This window comes from Mandrillus leucophaeus, unplaced genomic scaffold (assembly GCF_000951045.1).
Source record: "Mandrillus leucophaeus isolate KB7577 unplaced genomic scaffold, Mleu.le_1.0 Scaffold333, whole genome shotgun sequence".
NCBI lineage: Eukaryota > Metazoa > Chordata > Mammalia > Primates > Cercopithecidae > Mandrillus > Mandrillus leucophaeus.
Genome location: NW_012103510.1, coordinates 1224779 through 1249380, shown reverse-complemented (window position 1 = coordinate 1249380; position 24602 = coordinate 1224779). Strand labels below are relative to the sequence as shown.

The following is a 24602-nucleotide window of genomic DNA, read 5'->3' as shown; positions in this document are numbered from 1 at the left end:
GTTCATCTCGAAACCCCTTCGATTTCCACAGCGTCACTCGAAACTCCCTCCCCTGTTCCTCATTACTCTTAATCTTCTCTAGCTTCTCTTCTTCCTTTTGCTACTTAGAAATAAATGATGCTCAGGGTTCTGTCCTTGACAGAAGTCCTGATTACTTTCACATCTTCTCATCCATGTGCTGATGGTCCCAAAATCTATAGTTCCAGTTCCCATGAACTGAGTTCTAGACTCCAATGTAAGCACCTCAAATTCAACTCTAACATCCTAAACTCTCATGTTCCCCATGGGGGAGAACACTCCTCTCTTTGTGGGTTGCTCCTCTCATTTGCTGGTAGCCATTCTGGCTCTCAGACTAAAATCCAATTTGTCTCTTCCTCAAATTCCAGTGGATCACCAAATCCTTAGAATGTTTATGATTTTCACTCCTAAAATGCCTGCTAACCTGGTACCTCCTGTCCATTCCCTCCCTTGATGAAACGAAACATAACAAAAGAGTCTTCTAATTAATTGCCGTTTCTTTGGTCCCTCCCTTTATAAGGCATTCTATATATATAGCCAAAGTTATCTCTTTAAAGCATAAATTACTTATGCCATTCCTTGATGCAAATAATAAATCGTCTCTCAGCTAACAACAGAAGAAAGACCACCACATTTAAGCCATTTTATTCTTCAGCTTCTATTTCTCTCTTCCCCCATATCAAACTTCATTATAGCTATAAATAGCATGTACTTCCACTGTTCCTCATGAGCCCCTACCAAAATGCTGGCCTCTGTCTTCTGCCTCACAAACTTTTATTCATCCTCTTAGACCTAATTCAAATATCACTTTCTCAGTAAAGTCTTCCTCAAATCACTCTCCCAAGTAGAATCGATTAGAATCTCAGCACACCAGATACATCAATTATATCACTAATCACATCTGGAGCTAGTTTTAAACATTGCTATTCATCTCCAGTGGGGAGTCTCATGAGCAGTAGTTCTCTTATACATCTCTATATCACAAGAACCAAACAAAATGCCAAGCACAGAGTAGGTATACAGCACGTAATTAATGAGTGATTAATGAGTAATTATGTACTATTACAGTACTCTTTTTCATTATTCTAAGCATTTGGAAAAGTCATACCTGGAATGCAGTTTTTATTTCAAACTATGTATCATTTAAAATTATACATTTCCCATGACGAAGGTAAAAATGTAAGACGATGAGAATGAACTCAGAGATAAATATCACTGAAGGTGCAAGGCTGTCAAATGTGGCAGCAGCTTGACTGACACACTGGATGAAACTTGCTCACATGGACATTAATTTAGAACCAGAGCAGTTTAGAATTTCTGGAATGTCTAGAATTTCTAGAAATTTGTAGCAGGGAGTCCAAGCCCTCCTTTTGCAGATTAGAAAAATTGGGCCTACAAGAGTTAAATAACATGTCCAGTGCCTTACAGCTATACTAGGAGAAGCCAGATCTCTCAATTTCCAGTCCAATATACTTTCTACAGAAAATAAATGAAACAGTGAAGAAAAACAACAAACCATCATACATTTAAATGCTACTCCAAATCTATGAAGAAAAACAAGGTAACACCATGAATGAAATTCAAACAGCATGGGGTGATTCCATATTCTCTGGCAGGTTACACACTAAGGCAGTTCTAACTTACTCTGTTGGCTTCATCAGCATCCTCTTCATTGATGGAGCTGGAAGGGGAGGGAGTGGCCGATTTGCTTGCTGGAGGTGAAGGAGATGTGTGAGGCATACTGGCACCTCCCAAATTCAACCCCAACTGGGCGCTGAGCTGAGACTGGTTGATGGTGGTGAGCTGGGCAGGAGGCATGACCCCAGAACGCACAGCATCGGTCATGTGGACGATGGACCGCATGATCAGGGAGGGATCCTGCCGGTACTGGGACACTTGTGTGTGGCTCTGATCCTAGAAAGGCAGCAGCAAAGGGGGAAAAGATATCAGTTTTTCCAGATATCAGGGAACTGATTAGATTAGCATCTCCTTAGATAGGTTTGAACTGTTGCAATGTTGATAGGTCTGACCTATTGCAGGATGATGGTCTCCGTTCATTTATTAAATGTAAGGACCCATGCCAAGAAGTTGAAAGGTGAGAAGCACAAAATCCAAATATCTAGTCCAGAATATTTCATTATAGAACTGTCAGTGGATAAGGAAGGCAGGAAGGAAGGAAGGAGGGAGGGAGGGAGGGAAAAAAGAAGGAAGAAAGGAAATTAGCAAAACTAAATATAATCTTTAGCTCTTGTTTCTGATTGAGGAAACTGGTGGCAGAGAAAGGAATGAAGCAGAGACTCCACCCATTCAGGCTCATCCATTAGTTTACCATCCTTCCCACACACATAGCTGTTATGAGAGAAGGCAAAGCCATTCTTTATTTTATTCTCCCAGAAATGCACAAGACATGCAGAGGATGGGCCAGCAAAGCACAGAGCTTTAGTTTCACAGAGCAAACATCTGTTTGCTTTAGGGCACCCTTTCTGTGAAATCCTCTGTGGTTAACCAGACGGTCATTCCGATTCTGAATTACATTGTCAGCGGCATCTGGAAGTCATTCAATGTCTTTTGGTTTGGATATCACTTTTTTCATTTAAACCTACTTTGTTTTCTTTTGTTCAATCCACCAAGATTTAATGTACTAATGAGTTTTTTCGTAAATACGTATAAGAAAAAAATCATTAAAAAAAAGATGGTAGAGATCATCAGAAATAGCTTTTTCTGAAACTTATTGCAGTTACTTTACATGAAACTTTCTCTGTTCTTGGTAGTCATACAGAAAGGCCTTAGAGTTGTTGCTGCTTGTTCTCTATTTTTTTTTTTAATTCCAAAGAATCAAAAAATGAAGACACGCTTTTCAAATGACTTACTTTAAGACATGTCATTTGGAGTGAGTCTGTGATTTTGCTGAAACCAAATTCTCTTGACTCACAGTGACCCAGAATCTAATTTTATACACAAGCCTATGAATTCTTAACTGTTCCTTTTTTGAGTCCTTCTGATAAGGCTTATTTTTGCTCTTTAAAGAAGCAGAATGAATTGTAAATAACTAAATTGGAGCATTTGGTTTCTTCGTATTAAATATATAAATGCCACTCAGTAAGAAGATCTATCAAAGAAAACTAGTTAAATAAATCATGGTCTACCCATACGTCAAAGTGTTATGAAGCTTTTAAGAATAATGAATTAGATTTATGTGCATTGACCTAGGGCAGAGTTTCTCAATTTCAGCTCTCTTGACATTTTGGACCAGATAATTTTTATTGTAGGGGCTTGTCCTGCATATTGAGGGGGCTTGTCCTGCGTATTGTAGGTACTCAGATGCATCCCCAGCCTCTACCCACTAGATGCTAACGACGTCACTCCCCGTACCAGTCATGACAATGAAAAATGTCTCCAGACTTTGCCCCTGGCAGGGCAAAACCACTCCCAGTAGAGAACCACTAGCCTACCCAAGATACAGTACATAAAAGGCAAGTTAAAAAATTACTATACGACAGCCTCATTTCCTTTGAGGAAAAAAAAATGTGTATCCTAACATTAACAATGGTTACATTATAAGGGGTAGAATGGGAGGGGCAAGCGGGGGAGAGTTGCAACTCTTTCTATGTACGTGTGTATGCCATTTTGATAAGCTGTGACCACAAAACAAAAGTAAACAAAAACTAAAACACTTTAATCAGAAAAAAAAAAAGAAGATAATGCAAGTGGTTAAAAGAGTCCGTCAACAAGTGTTAGAATATTAAATACATACATTTTCCATTTCTTAATAATTTCTGAATAATTACTGTGAAATCCTGGAGGCAAGTGTCACGAGTATCAGACCACCACACTCCCTTGTATCACTGGCAATGTTCTCCTTCATTATTCCTACAATATTATGTTCTACTTGCAGGTGTCTTTCTGCAGATTGTGTGGATTCTATGTTATCCGTTCATCCTAATTATTATTTTTTTATTGGAATTCTACCACATTTACTCATTTCTCCTAGAAAATCTGAGCTATCTGTTCAGTCTTCCATGTTCTCTTAAAGTTTAACCATTGCTCCCTGACATAACTTCCACCCCCAAACTACTGGTAATTATGCCATCTAGCTTATTCTAAATTTTCTTATTCCTATATGTCTTTCAGAATGCTTTTATTTTTTGTTTGTCTGTTTGTTTTTAGATGGAGTCTCACTCTGTTGTCCAGGCTGGAGTGCAATGGCACGATCTCGGCTCACTGCAACCTCTGCCTCCGAGGTTCAAGTGATTCTCCTGCCTCAGCCTCCTGAGTAGCTGAAACTACAGGCGTGCACCACCACACCTGCCTGATTTTTGTATTTTTAGTAGAGATGGGGTTTCACCATGTTGGTCAGGCTTGTCTCAAACTCCTGACCTCAAGTGATCTGCCCACCTCGGCCTCCCAAAGTGCTGGGATTACAGGCATGAGGCACCGCACCCGACCCAGAATGCTTTTTAAAAATCTTTCCATCTTATTTAAATCTAGATGTTTTAAAGTATCCATAGGCAAATTCCAGGGCACATTTAAATGAAGTATTTTAATTCTGACTGTATAATACTAAATTAGTTAACTGGTATGGCCATGGAATGTGATCATCTGATTTCTGCAGTGTTCTCACTAGCAGAGAATTACTTTGCTCTCTTTGCTCCAATGCCTATGAAAATCTGCACATATAGGTGCTCGACTGACTCACCCCACACCCAGAGCATTTTTTAGATGGCTCTCATGGCCAAACACAAGGCCAAGAAGCGTGTCTCCTCGGCTTCAGCAGCCCTTCCTGAATTCCATCTGCAATTTACGCCTTTATTATGGATCTTGTTGCTGGGGAGCTCCTGCTGATGGACAGCCAAGGTTTACCGTACTAAAAAGGAAGTTTTACTGTGCGTTTATTACTATGTGCCAGCATTTGTGCTAAGCCTAATATGCACTTTCTAATTTAACCCCCTAGATTGCTTTCTGCATTAGATACTAGTACTATACTCATTCTTAGACACATAAGAATGATTCCCCAGGCCCCCAGGCTAGCTAGTGAATGCTTGACAGAAAACCTGGGCCCTAGAGAGCCATGGTATCTTCATGGTAGAGGTGTGTCCTGGCAGAGAGAGATGAATGAGACTCTGGGATCTCCACTGCCATCATCCTCTTTTAACAAAATCAACTCCATTTCCATTTGTTTTATAAATTGAGGTTCCTCATAATATTTCATTACAAAAACAAAACAAAACCAAGGTTCTGTTGCAGGGTGACAGTATGGAAACCATTCCTGAAGAGTACTGGTGGTGGGGCCAAGGTTTTGCCAAAACTTAGAATCATCACATAGTCTTCAGATCCAAAAATATGCCATCTCCCACTGGACAAGATACCAAGGACCTCTAGACTATTTTTAAAGTAACCTCTGACCCACATAATTGATGCATCAAAATGTGCTACCACTCACCATGGTTCACAGTTAGTCGATAATAACTTCCTATGAGTGAAGATTATAGTATAAGAAGATCAATGGCTAAAGTGTCTCTTTGGAAATTCAAGCTCCTTTAGGGCCACCAATTATTAACAACTGCCTTGGGGAACTTGAGGATCCTCAACAGCTCCAATCACTTTCCATAAAAGTAACCTTTAAAAGATGTTACCCTCGATCTTAGGACTACCACATAAGAAGAGAAAGATGTCAGCTCAGTATAAAAGTATTTATTGAGCACCTACTATGTATCAGGCCAGAGAAGGCAATATATCAAACCTTATATCTTCAAGAACTAGGAAATTACCATGTGATTATTTTACACATTAAACAAAATCCTGAATGGATGAACAAATTTACTACAACAACGTGTAGGCCAGAATAATTTTTATATACTCCCACCAAAATTGCTCACAATTTTTCCCAGTAGTAGTGACACAATAAGGAAATGTATAACTATGAATATAGCCCAGAGGAATTTAATGTGCTTTTGTTAATATTACTTCTCACTTAGAAAAACTAAGTCCTGAAAGATTTACCAGTGATCATTTAAAGGCAAAGCAGCTACTGGGTTATAATAGATTGCCCACTATCATAACCAACAGTAAGAGTTGAATGCTGGTAGCTTTTTCAACTCCTTTCACAATTACATTTTATATGTACTCTTCCTTTATATCATTTCCTAAATTTCTCAGTATTTGGGAAAAACTCATTCTCTCTTCCTTGTCTTGTTTTGTCTTCTAATTGGCGATATTAGATAAGAGTTTCTCAACCTAAGTGGTACTGACATTTTGGTCTGGATGATCCTTTGTTGGGGGAGGGATATTCTGTACATCATAGAATATTTAGCAGCATCTCTGGCCTCTACCCACTAGATACCAGCAGCCACCCCTGCCCTACCAGGTTGTGACAATCAAAATGTATCCAAACTTTGGCAAATGTCAAAATCCCCTTCATTTGCAAACTACTGTATTAGACCTAAAATATCATAAAAATCATCTTCTTAGGGGAGGCAGGTAGTGAATGTTCAAAGCTTATGTTCTGTTCCTAAAAATAGAAATCATCCACATAAACAAGATTCCAATTTTGATAAATATTGGGAAGAAAATAAATAGGTTATACAAAAAAGAGTTATTGGGGAAGGATAGCTACATTTAATTGGGTCAATAGGAAAGGCCTCTCAAAAAAGATGGCATTTGAGCTGATGCTGAAGGATGAGGAGAAGCCAACTGTGAAGTGAAGGAAAAAGTATGTTCCATGCAGAGGGAACAGCATGTGCAAGGTCTGAAGTTGGAGAGAACTTGACATCCTTGAGAAATGAAAAGGTGGACAGGAAAGCTGGGTGCAGGGTAGGCAAGGTAAAGGGTGAAACACAATAGGCTTGGAGAGATTGGCCTAATTGTGTAAGGTGGGGAAATCATGGGATACTTCCCCAAGGAGATGACCTACTATGCTGAGGTATAAAGGGAAGTAGAAGCTAACCAAGCCAAGGCATCCCAGACAGAGATGAACATGTACCCAAACCTGGGGCAAGGGCAAACATACCACCAATAAGGAAATGACAGTCCAGTGTGACTGGGCCAGGAAGAGCATGGCCGGCTATGAGGTTGGAACGGCAAGTCATGGCTATAAAGCGACAAGGTTTATTGTCTGGGTTAGGAAGTCTAGATTATTATTCACAGTGTAGAAGGCTGCCATTGGAAGTTTAAAGCATAGTATATACCTAGTGGGACTATTCATTGCAATAAATATTAACTGACCATACCTCATAGGCAACCAACCCATCTAAATCAATTGCGGACATTTCTATTTAGTTTAAATATAAATGTACAGCCTATCACCTCAATCTGTGTCTCGAAGAATTCCCAAAGATTAGTTTTTGCAGTCACAGAAGTTCACTCAGAATGGGTGGGCCATGGATCTCATAAAATGCTCTCACTAATAGGAGGGGCACTGCCTTCTATCTATTGGCCTGTATGATTCATGCCTGTGGTGTTCAACAAAGCCTTCTGGTTTCTGTATGTCTTGGTGTGGGTAGGGGAGTGCTTGGCTGAGGCTCGCCTCTCTCTCCACCTGATGAAAGAGGCTCTTTGTCTTTTTTAAACAGGAAAAATCCAATGAATGGATATTTTGGGTAGCAATCCCTCATTTTCTTAAATTGCCTGAAACCCAGTCTATTATTGAACATTAATCATTTGAGTGAACGGTTAAAATTTGAATAATGTTATATTAATAAGGAAACTTTAGATCACTAACATAAATGAAAAATTAAAATCACTCATGGCCAGTGGAATGTCAAATAAACACCAGGAAAAGAAAATAATACTGTTATAGTCAGTGTGGATACTAGGGCCTGCCTAAGGCTCTGGGCCTGAGCTCTGCTTTCTTTAACTTAAGAAGGCTAAAAGAAAGGTGTGAAAGACTTAACTAGCCCCAAACGGAGTCTTTCTCCTGGACTTAATCAAGATTAAAAGAGAATTGAAAGGTGAAAAACTTCCTTACTGTGTAAATCACTATGTTATAATATCGTGTTTGTACTTCATATGAAGGTATGTCTTAGGGTAGGAGGATATGAGAAGAGAATGGATAAAACTTGCTCTAATTTCCTTAAAAGAGAAAACTCTACATATTTAAATCTTTTTCACTCATTTTTTCAGGCCGGGAGCAGTGCCACATTTATCTTTGTGCTGCACACTTAGTAGTACATAGTTACACATACTATGGTCTTGCTTTGTTTTGTTTCTTTTTGCAAATCTAAGATACAAGCTTTCACATTGACATTTTATTTTAAACATTATACATTATTATTCTATATTACCTGTTTATACTTATTACAATGGTACTTACTTCCACTTGGGTTGATTTCATCATTAAAAATTTTTTAAATTCTAATATGCAAATATGTTCAATGCATCTTCTATCTATACTTGCACATAAATATTCTCCATAACGATCCAATATTAGGTTTTCAAAATAGAGCATAACATCCAATTAAGAAGCAACTAACCCAAATATATTAGAGTGTGACTAAATATATTTTCACTGTGCCAGTTTTTTAATCAATGTCTGGAGAAATGAAGTAATTAAATAATTATCAGCAATAAAAATTACTTTGTATTCATAAATATCAGAGTTAACTGCAAATAGGAAATGCAAGCCAGTAATTTTATGTTCAATTATTTAGTTATGTCCTATAGCAATGTTAAAATTTTATTTCCAAATTAACAACGATCAAATAGTTACGCATAACTTCTACGTTTGTAACTCCAATGAACCCTGACACAGTCATGCCAAATGCATACCAATGATAATTACAGACCTGCATGCCACAACCTTTATATTCATCAAAATATCTGCACTGAAATAGATCATTTTTACTTAACAACTACTCTCAGGGTTGTAATCAGACATACCTACCCATGAAAGTTTTGTAAAAAACAGTGTTCCCTAGAGTTAATTAATAGTTTATTGGCAAAATAAAATTTTCAAGAGTTTATTATGAACACTTAATGGTAATTTACTCATGTACCTGTAACTGCTTTTGTTTTACCAAAGGGACAGCTCCACGCTTATTTTATTCAGTTCTAAATTGACATGTTAAAGAGCAATTCCACTTTCATAGCTGTTGATACTTTAAGCCTCCTCCCCTCCATTTTAACTTAGCAGTGTAAGTATGCTCTTAATAACAAGTAAATATCCTTTCATTCTCCTTTTATTCATTTATATATTAAACAAATGAAATATTTATTGAGAGTCAAGTATATTCCAGGCCCAGGGACGACACCAAACAGACCCAAGGAGCATTTGCCTTCCTAGAGCTTCTATCTGGTAAGGAGGAGACAAGTGGGAAGCAAGCAAAGGAAACCATTGCAAAGGACGACAAGGGCTGTGAATAAAAGGAACAGGGGTAATGGTATACAGAGTAATTCTCACTTCTCCAAAAAATATTTGAGCCATCATGTCAGTTTTACGTGGGAATCTGAGTGCTGTAAAAGGGTGTCTTTGCTGTCTCTGAACCATCGCTAAGTACTACAGTACTTAACTATAGATGATCTGTGTTAAAAAGAAGATACAGGGAAGTAAACCACGACCAGCTTTCTCATACCACTTTCCTTTAAATGTTATAAACCAAACAAGTAATCATGTATCACACTGCACAAGGGTTAATTAGGTTTAGTGTAAGTTTGGAACACAGTCCTACTTTGACAGATGATCCTCAGGTTAACTCAGCCCTAAAGACAATTCCTATCTGTTTAGAGTCAGTAGTATGCACAGGACAAGAATAAAGAATATTTATTTTAAGCCCAGTATGGTACAAGGCTCTACAAAGAAGGCAGCTTGTAAAAGTGTCTGTGGCCTGGGTATTTTTGGCAGACAATTGTCAAGGTATAGTAATAGCTAAATTAAAGTTGGCTTTTGACAATAAGCTTCTTTCAGGCAGCAGTCAGACTGAATCTCTGTAATTCGTTGAGGGGACACTGGTAGTCAAAAAAAGAAAAAAGAAACACAAAACAATTTCACAAACAGTATAATCAAGCTCTAATGATTAAAAGCAGGCCAGGTACAGTGGCTCATGCCTCTAATCACAGCACTTTGGGAGGCCAAGACAGGAAAACAGCTGGAAGCCAGGAGTTCAAGACCAGTTTGGCCAACTGACAGCAAGGCCCTGTCTCTAGAAAAAATTTTAAAAACTAGCTGGACATGGTGGCACACACTGTAGTCCCAGCTACTCAGGAAACTGAGGATCACTTGAACACAGGAGATCGAGACTGCAATGAGCTATGATCACACCACTGTACCTCAGCCTGAGTGACAGAGTGAGATCCTCTCTCTAAAAAATATGTAAAATTAAAAAAAGAAAAAGATATACAGCACTTAGTAGGTGCTCAGTAAATATTCGTTGAAGGTTAATATATGGTTTCAGTTTTTAATTTAGACTTCACGCAGATAGGTCTTATTCCATTCAATGTGTATTTTTGCCTATATAAGTTGTGACTTTTATATCGTTAATTTATAGAAAAATAGCTTTTGACCATAACTTGACCAAAGTTATTCAATCTGTAAGACAAATTCGTAAGCATTCAATTTGTATGAGAAATTGCTTGTCCCCCCATGGCTAAATAGTCATCATCCTGTGGACTTCAGCTCCGCAGCCTCTATTGACAATGGCAATGAACGTGTTCATAACAATAATAAGGGCTTGCTTTAATAGAACGTTCCATGCATTAAACACATTAATGACCCATGAAATAACTGCTTTATCTGTAACACATTAAAGCAACATTGCTAAAAACAATGCATTAATTGAAAGTCTACTATTTCTTTTAATGTAAGATTTTTTGAAGTATAAAAATGGCATGAAAGTCATTTTCTTAAAAACAAATATAATAATTCAGCTTCAAAATTAGAGCCATGCCAAATGATGGTATAAAAACTTCTAAAATAAGCTTGGTAATTTTAGATGTAATATTCTGATAAATTGCCATTTTTCTATCAGAAATGATGTCTGTCTGGATTATGACTTAAGAGTCTTATGAATATTTTAAAAGCTCATAATTTTCTTCTCTGCATAAGTGTCTCCTATAGGACCTTTTCCTCTCTTTTTCTCTTCCCTTTAACAGGTACGAATACTACCATACTCAAACACTTTCCTTACTTCCATCTTTTTCAATTTTCTAATACTCCATTTGATATTGCTAGAGCACCACTATAGCATTTTCTGTAAATATGTGTGATCACAATTAAATCCAAGGCAGTATCAAACAGAAAATGTCAGTCCTCTAAATATGGAAATATAATACATGAAGAAAAGTATGTGAATTATCAGTGTGTTTTATAAATTCTCTTTTGGGGGGCATACAAAATATCAGACCAGAGACCATTATTTTACTGTCTGTTTCTTAGATATCAAAGAGAATTTTGAAATTCATCAAAGCTAACCTTCTGTTATGTACAACAGGCTAAGCTGAAAAGAATGTTAACAAGTTCAATTTTCATTCAATCAGCACTACTGCTCTCTGAAATGTTTCATTGCAGGAAAGAAATAAAAATAATCTATATGGTAATTATGAGGATGAATCCCCCAGTAACTTTCAGCTACATGAAAGGTCAGTTCTATTCAAGATATTTTATCAGTCCCCTGCACATACTCCTGTCCTGTCATTTTAAATCTGAACAGCATTTTATTTTCCCATTTACAGCTACCTGCAGAATTAAGTACTTAAGCCAAATAAGAAAAAAAAAAGAAATGTTGAATGCTGGCAAAGGCTATAATAGCATAGAGATAAATCGTTCATCTGCTCTCTCTCAAGCCTCTAGGGCTGCAGATTTTTCTTCTCCTGGTGCACTGTGGGTATTCAAAACTTGTTCAACATGATTTCATTTCATTTCAGGCACTGCCTGAGAAAACTAAATTACAGAATCAATCATACAGAAGGTCAGAGTGAGACTTCATTACAAGTATTGCATGCTTGCATGAATATCTTTCATTTATGACTGACCCAATATGTCACAATAGCTGTCTAGTAAAAATAATCCACTTTCTGAAATTGATGTACTACTGATGTCAATGCTACTCAGCAGGCCGGGCAGATTATAGAGAGGTGTTAAAAAAAACACACACACACAACCCTTTGGAACGCACATTGTAGATTTTTAGAATTGCAATCTTTTGTGGATTAAAACAATTTCCAGATGATCAGCTGAACTGACAATAACGCTTAGAGGTGACAAATTTTTAACCAAAATATACTGTTGATTTTGACTTGCCAACCACATCCTGTTTTAAGATACACGTATTCACGACAAGCAAATCAAGGTTGTTCTTTGAAGTCACAAATGCATCGACATTCAATTTTTCAGCAATTCGCTTTTGAATACTGGGGCATTATTTGCATATTTTGAAATGTGAATGCTAATCACTGGACTCTTTTTAATCCCCCTTTTTTGTTCCTGCCTTCTGTTTTTAAATATAATGGCATAAATTTAAGGAAGATAAACATGTTGTGCTTGTTGCCAACAATAATGCAGCTAATCAGTAATGTGACAAACTGTCACTCTTTCTAAAGGAAAACCGATGAAGCTCTGAAGAAAAGCTGGTTCAATACAACATCAACAAGCTGGCTTTTCTTCTTATATGATAGTCTTAATTCACCATGGCAATCCTTAACAGACAGCCATATTCATTTGGATAATAAAACTTCTTACTTGCATAAGGTATGAAATATCCAACACACACTCAGAAGCTGAATGCGTGATGTATAAAGTATTATTTATTATTTTTCTGGTGACCTTCCTAAGGGAAATCTCTGAGGACGCTTCTGTGGAGTGTTATGATGTAGCCAGCCAACTCAGTACCGGGAGGGAGATATAGAAGAACCTTGACATAACCAATTTTTAACCATGCCTCTGGCGATTCTGAATTCAAGTTTATAGGTGAACATGTCAGGTAGTACATAGAACAAAACCAACGACACATTGTATTCATCATAATTCTGTCCCAGTACTTTTATTTTTTCCAACATTTGTGATTTAAAACCCCATGACATTTCTTCAAGGTGAAATTCTACTAGAATTTTCAACAAGATTAGTTTGTTTCAAGCCAAAATAAATATCACTCAGGTTCAGCAAAACTTCAAAAAGGCACCAATAAATGTGACGAGGTCCATGTAAATACCATGACAACAGCCTGCACTTAGCTAAAGTACCTATACTTTTAAAAATCAATGAAATAATTCAACTGCTTTAGTGATTAGCCATACATTACAAAAGAAGCATTAAACATTGAGTCCTCTTTCCCAACACCAGTCCGTGAAAGCATTGTTCTTTAAGTGTATGTGAACATCATAATTATTTTATGATTCCATCTTTAGTTCTTTCCAATATAGTAAATTCAATTGACCATGAAATGAAATTTCATAGTCAAAATGCCTCCTTTACACTTTTTTATGGCAGCAATAACAGTTTTATAGCTTTAAGGCAAGGTAATTCATCAGATGTTTAATTTAAAGGCAGATTCTTATATTATTAATAAATATTTACCAATTTAATAAAGTACACATTTTAACATACATTTAACTATTTCTGCAACTTAAACAAGCCTCACAGAGCATCTATGAATGACGGTGAACCCTGGCAAACTTCCTTGGTGACTAAACACACCCATTTTATTTTTATTATTTTCTTAGCAAAACACTGCAAGCCTGGCTGTGGAGAAACAGAGAATAGAACCCTCCATTCCACTGTCAAAGGTAAAAAATATAAGAAAGTCCCCAGGAAACAATTATTTGTGATGTGGAGTAACGTTTATGAATACTTAATGACTATTTCCTGACTGTTCACTGAATTCTTTCCTGACAACAACAAAAAAAAGTACAAAATAAAAACCCCGATGTTCAGCTCAAACACAAAAGATCACAGGCAAAGAAAATTATGTTGCTGCAATCCTATTTGGGAAAGTAATCTTATATTTCAGAGAGCACATTGAATCTTTGCACCACTAATCCACTACATATTTTGCAATCATATGTTGTTATCTAGAGAATTAACAATGAAACCAATAAACATCACTGGCACGGTCCTAATGTGCAGAGAAATACGTAAACAAGCAAGAGGATTTGTTTTTTGTTTTACCAACACATCTGTTTCTTTTTATCAGGGTTTTTTAAAAAAGCCCTATAAACTATTAATATTGTTTTAAAAATGTCGACTTAGTACCTCACCTAGATAGACACAAATGCATTATATGCTATGATGGGAAAAAAAAAAAGAAAAATCCCAGCAGAAGAGTTTAAAATACTTAAGCAGATTTACTCTAGTGATTGCTGACTATAATTGCACACTAAGAAAAATAGAACCAAAATTATTGCATTAGTTATCTTGGCTCTCTGGAGTGCCTTATTCGATGTTTATGACAATAAACAACACAATTAGGTGTATTTCACACAATCGCTTGTTCTATATTTTTCTCTGCTGGGTATAAGCAATTATACTTTTTCCCTTTTTTGGTATCTCAGTTTGGTATTTCATTTGCAGTAAGAGTAAATCATGTATCGTAAGCATTATAATTCTAAAAATTCAAAAGACCTAGGCACCTGATAAGGACTTCCATTTCTAAAATCTTGACTGGGCAAACTTTCAACTCAAGCACACCTTTGTGTTAAACCAACAGCAAGGCAAGATTGGCTACTTCCAGACCAATGAATTGGACTTTAAAAAAAAAATCATTTTAAATCACCAGAATCTTTTTGGATCATCTTCTTTTTGGTTACTGTCAACCAACCCAATACCCTTTTGTTCAATACCAGGCAGCGATCCAGTACCTGCATGTAAATAGCGCTAGGATCAATCCACTAGGAACAGGCAAGAGCACGTTTCAGAACATGGACTCTCAGATCTTTACCATGATTTGTGCAAATGATAAAAAATAATTTAAGTAATAAATGTGGGGCCTACCATATGTAACCCACTGCTATGAAGTACGCCATCTTGTTCCACGAGATTTCTTGAGATTGTAATGGAAGGGAGATCCAGGCTTTGAGGGGGAAACTGGGGTGTGAATTCACTTCCCTGGGAAGGCAATGGATCGCTGAGGGCTTGAAAGGGTAGCAGTACATCCGGCATGCCTAGGGCAGGGTCTGACTCTGGAGGAGGTGTGATTGGCGGAATTTCGAATTCCTCGTCCCCAAGGCTTGGTGTATGGAATGTCTGCTAAAAGGAAACAAAATATAGATATTTTCATATTCTGTTCCTATATCTTATTCCTCCTGGGAGGGAAAGAGAAAGACATTGCATGAAAACACTACATACATATCTAAGCCAAATATTTATTTCTCAAATGAAAACATCTTAAACACAGATTTCCGTATATAAAGTTTTGCTGATCATTCTGATTAAAGATTTAAGTCTCATTATCATATGGTTTTAATGGAGTATCACTATTAACAGTTTTTTAATGCCTACTTAATTAGCAACATCTGTCTTTGTTGTTAGTTGGAGCATATAACAAATTGCTACTTTATTGATATGTTAGTGAAACAGCTCAAACCGCTGACACTACGCACATGCTTTATAAAATGCTGATGATTTTGTGGCATGCGCGCGCGCGCGCGCGCGCACACACACACACATATTAATCCAGAAGTGAACATTACATATATTTACTTTCTGCCACAACACATAAAACAAGTAATATTAAATTTGTGGTCTGCTTTTTTAATTTCCTCATTGGTATATTCCCAAGTGCAGTGACTACTTCTATGGAAATTGTTACTATGTGTAATACAATGTTTTATATAGGGATTATCACAGCTCATATTAAAAGATGCCAGCGCTTTTATTTAAACTATAAGGAGGGTTATTTTCTTTTACATGAACATTTTAATATGCATTTATCTGAACATTTTCTACCAGTCTTCTACTTTTTAAAGATGATCTAGAAAGCATAGAGCTATATTGATATAGAAATACTAACTAGATTTGATGCTGTTCACCTACTTAGACAAGTATTATATCTCAAGACCTAAATAAGTCTTAATGCATTGTTTTTCTTCACTGATACTGAGATTCTTAAAGGCAGTGTTTTAAAATAGGGCCTTGTGATATAAATCAGGGTTGCTCTACCCAACCACACTAAGCATTTTGGGGGGCATTTTTTTTGGCGAGAGGTTCTGAGGGAGTGGCAAGGTCTAGGTTTTTGGGTTTTTTTGTTTCTTTTTCTCTATTTTTTTCTTTTTTTTTTCTTTGGTCAGGTGAAGGGTTTGGGGGACTACTCGTATTTTTTATTCCTAGCTCAGAGGGTCAAATTTATAGTTCATTTATTATTAATAGTATTTGAAAGAATGAACTGGTGCAAGATAATTTGAGTCTGCTATTAACAGTTAAGAGGACTAATTAAGTGCTGAAAATCATCATTCTTCAAGCTATCAATCATGATATAACGTAATGACCACTTGAGAGAAAAGAAAAACTCAAGAAAAAAAAAAAGCAACAAAACACATTTCTTACATATAGAACCTGTCAAATGTTATTTGTATCTCACCAGAAAAAAAGAGGTCACGAGCTATGGCAGTCTATGGTGGGACAACTGAACATCTTGAGGTTCTTAGCAGGCTCAATATATGCAAAACATCATAGCAGAATAATACATTGGAATGCTAGACTAAAATATTGGATTTTCTGACACATGCATTCTAATAATGACCCCAAAAGCTGTCAGTTTCTAACTGTGGAACCCCTAGTTCCCAAACACAAAGGGATGAATTGGCCACAAACGTGGTTGGCTAATGAACATAACCCTATGGTTGCATTTGCCGTTATTTTGGCACTAATGTGGTCTAGTAACAGATGCAACTGTAATTTGTGACTCATTTGCTACCCCATTACTGCTTAATGAAATCTAACATATCACATTAACAATACGGATAAACACTCATTCTTGATATGTGGCATTTGGCTGTTTTCATTACCACTGTAATTAACACTTGAAATATTATTTCAATAAATATTTAAAGTACTTTAAAAATGGTCAGGGTAATCATGACACAGACAGAAAACATAAAGCAAATGTGTGAATTTCAAACTCAAGAGTATCCTAGTCCCTGTAGTGTTATCTACAGGACAATATCCATGAGAAGGGAATTGGTTTCAGGCACAATTTAGACTTTACAGCATGCAAACCTAAAGTCTTCCTGAATTAGTTTACACTCATTAAAATGTTAAAAAAAAAAAAAAACAAGTAAATTTACTTTTAATGCAGTGACTGGGAAATTAGGCACATGCTATAATGTAACATTAACATTTACTTGGGCTTTTCTGTTCAAGAAAAGATGTACAGAAAAATCATTACATAAGATTACTTCCAAAACTAACATAAAACATGTCTATGCTAAGCAGTCACAATTAGGCAATTAGGAAGGTGTTTATTTTTGTTAAGGAACAGAGAGAGATGTCATATGCAATATGTCCCTATGGTGTAATTTTTTTAACGACAAATTAATTTCAATTTAGGATATTACAATATCCTAACCTAATATAATAATCCAATGAAATAACCAAGAAAACGTTAAAATGTTAAACTACCTTTAATGACAGATAATATATTAAAGTTAAGCTTTCCTTTCAGAAGAAAGGAATCCAAAATGCTGGATATCTAAGATTATAAAAAAATAACCATACATGGCATCAACAACAACAACAAAAAGACACACTGACTTTGGTAACTGTGCCATCTGACCAATATTAGATTAATCATTTAGAGTTTATGCGATTATTTTTTACAGATATTGACTTTTCAATGTTTACCTTGAACATGTTAAAGTAGTATGTACATGGTTAAATACCATCTGTACTGAAATGTTCAAAACATTTGTTCCTTTTGATAAAAATGCAAATCTGGAGAACTGTTGTATCAACATATAACAGCCAATGTCTGACACGGTGAATTATCACAGCTGGAATTAAATTGTCTCTGAACAGCTGCTGGCAGTAGAGCTTTCATCAATGTTTGATTCAAATGTAGGGAAAAAAAATCCTACAGAATGAAACATCATGTTGTCCTTACAGATGGGGTTTGTGTTCATTATCACAAACAACACAGCAGCCAGTGCCAAACAATATTCCCTTATCTAAGCTGTCTTCTTGGTTAGAGAGATGATGGTCACTATAAAAGTGATTAATCTAGGAATACCCTTAATTCTTGATTCCCCATTTATTCTAATCATTTCTCAAAGTTAATTTCTTTCATAACACTTGCCTCCCTTTACCAAGATCATTTATGAAGCCATTATTATTTTCATTCTCTGGGGTCAAGCTAGTTCAGTTTCCTGTATTTGAATGTATCTGGAAAATGAGGACTTTTTATTACATGAACCGCAAGAGGAAATGTTCCATTTGGGTCAATTTCACTTCTGTTTGTTCTTGTTCTAAAATCTTAAATCTCACACAGTCTACCATTTTTAGGAAACCATTTTTTATCTAATCAAGATTGAGGTTTTTCTGGAGGGCAGGCCAATGAGACCAAACAGCAGTCCAAAATCAATAATAGGAAATGCAGTAAAAACAGCAGCAAGAAGACGATGCTTGTTTCATCTGCACCCGTAAACTGAAGACAGACCCAGAGACAATGAGGTGCTGCATTTAGATTCCATCACCCAGTTTCCACAGCTGCAACCAAGTCTTGGAGCATGCCAGCCACTCATTCATTCATTCAATAAATATTTATTGAGCACCTACTACTGCCACGCACTGTAGCAGGCTGTGGGGATCTAGCAGCAAATTACAACACTCATTTCACATCACCCCAAGCCCCAAGAAACTATAATACTCTTCTGTCACATGGTTTCCCAAACCATGGCAACTTAATGACAGTTAATTATCCCTAGATATATGTGAAGGTAAAACAGTTTCCATGAAAAGTCACTTCTAGCCTGGTTTCTAAAAAGGTAACCACTTATCTGCTTAGATACCAACACTGTATGTGTGTGTGTGTTTTAACATACATTCTTATATATTTATTTTTTGTTTGCATTTTTTTAAAATTCAAAAGATTTGTATGAAGTTACTATCATTAGTAACAGTCTACAGAAAAGTGATGAAAGACTCATCAGGTTTTCTTTTCCAATAAGCTTTTCTCGTTTCTCCTCCAAAGTCGTTACCTTGTGCCACATAAGAGAGAGATAAATTTGATACTTTGTTTTTCCCTCCAAGCCTATTAAATTATCTCAATAACACAAAAAACAGGAACAAACACATTAAGATAGTCACCTACCTCACTGGCAGTGAAGAACGCATTGTTCGCCTCAGCCATATTCATATAGTTATTATTATTTCCAAACTGAAAGAAAACAGATTGTTTGATGTTAATATGGGGCATAATAAAGCATTCTGGCTGTGATTTGGAAAGAATGCTGGTGTTGCTAAATAAAAGAGGGTTTTTATCAGCCCAAATGCGAAACATGACAAAGGTTTCAAGGCACTATGCTGTACCGTCAGCTGGTTCCCTCAGAAAATAAAGCACAGAGTTAAGCTAACTCAATAACTCTATAAAATAGTTTTGTTTCTCATCAAGACTAACTGTGAAGGGAGAGGATTACAAACATTAAGCCAACTGGTCACCAGCGTGTGTTGTTTATTGACCTGGCATTTGTGAGAGGTGAGAGGGAAAAGAGTTTCCAAGAAAATCACCTTGACACATTTTAAAAGCACGTAAGGATTTTATAGCTTACTTTTCAAGAACAGATGTCACAAGTGTGGGTAGGTTAAAATGTGAATTAAAGGGAATAAAATTCAATTCCCAGGACTCAAATTCTATTTTCTAGTGAATGGGGTGTGGCATGAATATAAATAAATTATAAGACTAAAGAATATTTTTAAAATCTCCAAACAGACCTTAGAGCGATATCTATATCCATCAGAGTTGCTGAAAACAGTGATATTTAATCTCTCAATGTAACATTAAGTGCAAAGAGGTTTAAAAATAAGCAGGATCTTATGAACACAGCAATTTTTACTTCATTCCCTAACACAATGGGCCATTCATATCATCACAAATAAGACCGTATCAGCATTTCAGACTTAAGCTCTTTACTTCTAGGGACCTGTTATCAAAATGTAAAACTTGGATTTTGGCAGAAATGTATTTTCAGGTTCGAATGGTCTAAATCGGCACATTTTGTTGCTTTAAACATGCTGTTATCAGTCTGGCAATATGGAAAGGCTCTGTGATCATAATAATCTAGAGCTATATTATTTTCATGATTTTTAACTGGTGAAAGAATGTCCTTTTTATAAAGTTTATTATTTCCTTCCTTTAATACATCAAATAAAACATAGGTTTGGTCTCCAGAGGTTGAAATATGTATATATCTATTCTCTAATATAAATAAAGCTAGTAATTATTTAAAGATACAATTTTCCCAAGGAGAGTGAGAGATGGGTGGATGGAGATAAACAGGTAGGTACATAGATAGATACACAGATAAATATAGAGAATACATAGAATATGGAGAGAGACACATAGATATGGAAGACTCATATAATCCTCTTCCTCAATAAACTAACACTTACTTCTTGGGGGCTCTCAATCCCTGACTCCGAAGGACTTGCACCCAGAAGCAGGATTGGCATGCTACACTTTATCATGTCAGGGATCCGAGAACTAAGCAGGATTTATATGAAAGACTCTAATGGTTCCAGAGTATCCCACAACAGCCAACACACCGAAATACACATACAATGAGCCATCCAAAAAGCTCTCACCGAGCACTCAGCTTCATTTAGGTAAACATCTTTATAAAGATTTCTGAAAGATGAATTGGCGCTTAAGAAAGACTTTTATCTGGTTTCTCTGAAGGCATGTGATATCAAAAACATGTGCATGGCTGCACATGGGCACACGCACACTCACACACATATTTTCCCTTGTTTTCCTACAATGTTAAATACATGCAGGAAAAAGTATTATATTTTAAGTATTTTATTTTCTATCATGGAATTTTTGATGAATGAATGATGCTAGAGTTAAAATCTCAGGTCTCCATGTAAATGTTCCTTTTGGATATTTATGAGAACCTGGGCTCGAGATGAGTATTCCGTGCACCAGTCCTGGCCCCTCCAAACCACCTAACAGCCTATATCACAACTTCAACGTTATTTAAATGTAGGTTTTGTTGGGGAATTAGAAATCCATTTAAAGCAAACAGCTCATTATCAGAGAGTATTTTTTTTAAGATTAAACTTACTTATTATCTAGTAGCACCTAAAACAACAAAGAAAAATAAAATGGCTATTAAACTAAAGGCCTAAACAATTGAAAAAACAAATTAAGCTTAGAGTGAAATAAGAACTGGGTTAGAAATCCTCTTCTGAACAGTTAGTATGCGAATGTAATTACTGAAGAAACTACAGCTAATCAGCTGTGAATTGTATCCATTAATTAGTATTTGCCCTGGAGAAATGAGAAAAATCAGTAACAACGCTGGCACCGCAGCGCACACTGATGAGCGGTGCAGGCCACACGGCGTTTAGTCAAGCAGGTGGCTCCAGTGGTCCAGGTAATTTGAAAAGCTCTCACCTGAAGTACTGAGCTAGAATTACAAAGCACTCCTTGCATATCTTTTGTATCTATAGAAGGCCTTAATTAATGGCTTTTAATTTGGAGACACTTGCGGATCAGGCGGGAACAGTTACAAATCATTTCAAATAGAAGTAAAGGTTTCTATTCTGTATTGGGTAAAACAGCCACTCTACAAAGGGGTTTTAAATATTGACTTGTTGCAGGCAATTGTCTTTCTCCTGTGCAGGTACCCGGGATCCTAGTTCACTGTAGCAAGGTAGTTGGATAATATACAGGACACCCAGTTAAATTTATCAAATAAACAGCAAATTTGCTTTAGTATAAGTATATCCCACACACTATTTGGGGTATACTTATATTAAAAGAACTATTTTTTATCTAAGGTTCAAATTTAATTGGGTGCTGTGTATTTTTATTTGGTAAATCTGGCCACCCTACCGTGGTGGTTAAACTAATCAGAATGAAAGGGTGGCATTTTCATTTGATTACCTTACCTAGTAATGCTAGCTTGATCTTATTTGTTTTATTTTAAAATGTGACCTATGAATCCTGCTTTAGTCATTTGGTGTAAGAACAGATCTGATTCTGAGAGAAAAAGTGCTCCTTTGGGGCAGGTCTCTAATATAATGACCTCAGAACAATTAACTTTAAGTGAATTGTGTACAATTAAATTTACTTTATGTTCTAAGAGACAGTGACATCAGTAAACACATTATAGTACAAAAACCCTGTAGGTCCATGGGGAAGGGGCCTTAACTGTGTTCACTGACATCTCCCCCAGAACTAACAATGCCTGGAATATTACAAGCACTCTAGTATTTGTTGAAGGGAGAGAGGGAGAAAGGTGGATCACACATAAACTTCAATGCCTCCTAATTGCCCATCCTAACTGAAGTCATTTTCACTTACTTTTTAAAGATAATAGTAATAACTGTTCAGCCCAGTGACACCCTCTACATACTTTATTTCATTTAGTTTTCCAAACTGGGACTAACTGTAATCTATTTTCCCAATACCCAGTAAGATAATTATCATCCCTATTTTATAGATCAGAAGACTGAAGCTTCTAGGGCTCAAGTAACTTGCTCAAGGTTATAGATTCAGCCACAGAAGTCTGGCCTCCTGCCTACCTCATGATCTCTATCACTTCCATTCCAGTATCCGTGAAAGCTTGAATATTTCACTCAGTGATCAATTCAGTTTTACTTTTTTATCTATTTTACTCAAAGCTAGAATTTCCCAGAGGTACCCAAGTCTAGTAAAATGCTCCTCAAGAAATCGTTCCATGGTCCAGTAAGTTTGGGAAAGTCTGACTTCTCTTCGATGAGTCACAATGCTTGCTATAAAGTTAAAGGCTCTGAGAAGGTCCTGCAGTTCCTTCATCCAACAAATATTTATGTGCCTATTATGTACAAGGGGCTGTGCTAGGCACTGGAGGCAATATGATGGAAAAGATGACAAGGTTTCTACTTGGATGAAGCTTACATTTTTCTTTAAGGGGGAGACAGGAAACAAACAACAAGCTGTGAATCACTTCCTTTTGTTTCCCCTGTAATATTCTGCGAAACCACAGTTTGGGAAGGCTTGTTCTAAGCTCTTTATTGACAATATTATTTTATTTTCCCTGAATCTTTCTTAGGAAAGCTAATATCCTAATTTTATACCATGGTAAAATGTATTTGTTTTATTAATAGGAATCAACTAAATACGAATTTTTAATTATTCATTCTAAGTCACCTTAACTTGGTCTATTTCTAAACTTTCTAGCTCATAACCCTCCACTGATGTTCCCTCAAAGATCCCCTACTCAACCATACATGGGGCCATCTATGCAATTTCAAGAGTCAAAACAAAATATTCTAAATAAACTAAATGAATATCAGGTGAAGTAGTTAATTGTTCTAAAGGTCATATACAAACATTATTAAAGAAATCAGCCAATTCCAACTGTTTTAAAGACACATAAATGGTCACTGGGAATCAGGGGCATTTGGCATTTATGAGGCACACTCGTGGTGATAGGTCCTCTTCCTTGCTGATAGGCTATAATAGATGTGATCCCCAAAGATAGAGTCCCCAAAGATATCATTATAAAGCAGAACTAAATTACTCTGTGTTGAACTTCTGTATCTTAATAATTTCATAAAATAACATCTTCATTATACTTGGAGGTAGACTTGCTTTTGCTGCTTGATGAGTAATTATAGCTTGGGCAAATACAATTTATGAAGGATGTCAATTAAAAAGGAGCACCATAGGATTTTTTAGAAACTTATTAAGGACCATCGTGTTCATGGCCTGTTTGACCGTGTGAAGTGCCAAAGTAAATTAATGCAGATTGTTAAGTCTAGCTAGTCCAGCAAAGGAGCCGGAAGAAAGTGGAACAGCCCAGACAAAAACCCATCTGTAATCACAAGACGAATACTTCAGCTTGATGCGTCCACACAACATCATTTTCACTGAAATTATTTTGACACCCATGTGAAGAATTGTATAGGCTTCTAATAAAGCAGCATTAACTACAGGGTCTCAAACAGCTAAATGGCACAAACTTAATCCTAAACAAAAAAAGATAATCCTTCGAATTCTCTTTTCTTTTTCTCCCATTAGATTTGTTAGCAGACACCATCCAATTTGATGCCTCACTATGGACATCTGTCAAGTCACTTACACAAATGAACTGTGCCATGATGGATCAAGTGTGCCAAGCATGGTCACATGCTGGCAGAGGCAAGACTGCAAAGTCCACACACACGTGAAGGCTCGGTTAACTATCCCCTGGAAGAGAACTTAGGAGAGATGATCAAGGTTCAACCATTTTCAGCATTAGTAATCTGTTTCAAGACATAAAGCCCAAAGGAGTGAAAACAAGCCAATACAGCAGATGACAATGAATACTGATGATTATCGCGGATGGGTCTGGAGTACCACATTAGGAAGCAAAGTGTGACTTTGTGACTAAAGACCATCGACACCAAAGGTTGGGGGTTCAACTATACTCTAGAAACAAAACATTGCAAACAATAGGCTGTGGGGTATAATATAGGAATC

General features: G+C 36.5%; 1 protein-coding gene across 1 annotated transcript in view; it reads right to left on the bottom strand.

Annotated features, from left to right (window-relative positions):
- Window positions 1-24602, bottom strand: part of TOX3 (TOX high mobility group box family member 3) — a 111071-nt gene that overhangs the window by 9969 nt on the left and 76500 nt on the right. The window contains exons 4-6 of the mRNA XM_011988653.1: window positions 19245-19310; window positions 14933-15187; window positions 1663-1932 (exon numbers count right to left, since the gene is read on the bottom strand). Of these exons, the coding sequence (XP_011844043.1) occupies window positions 1663-1932; window positions 14933-15187; window positions 19245-19310 (591 nt within the window). The remainder of the gene's footprint in view (window positions 1-1662; window positions 1933-14932; window positions 15188-19244; window positions 19311-24602) is intronic.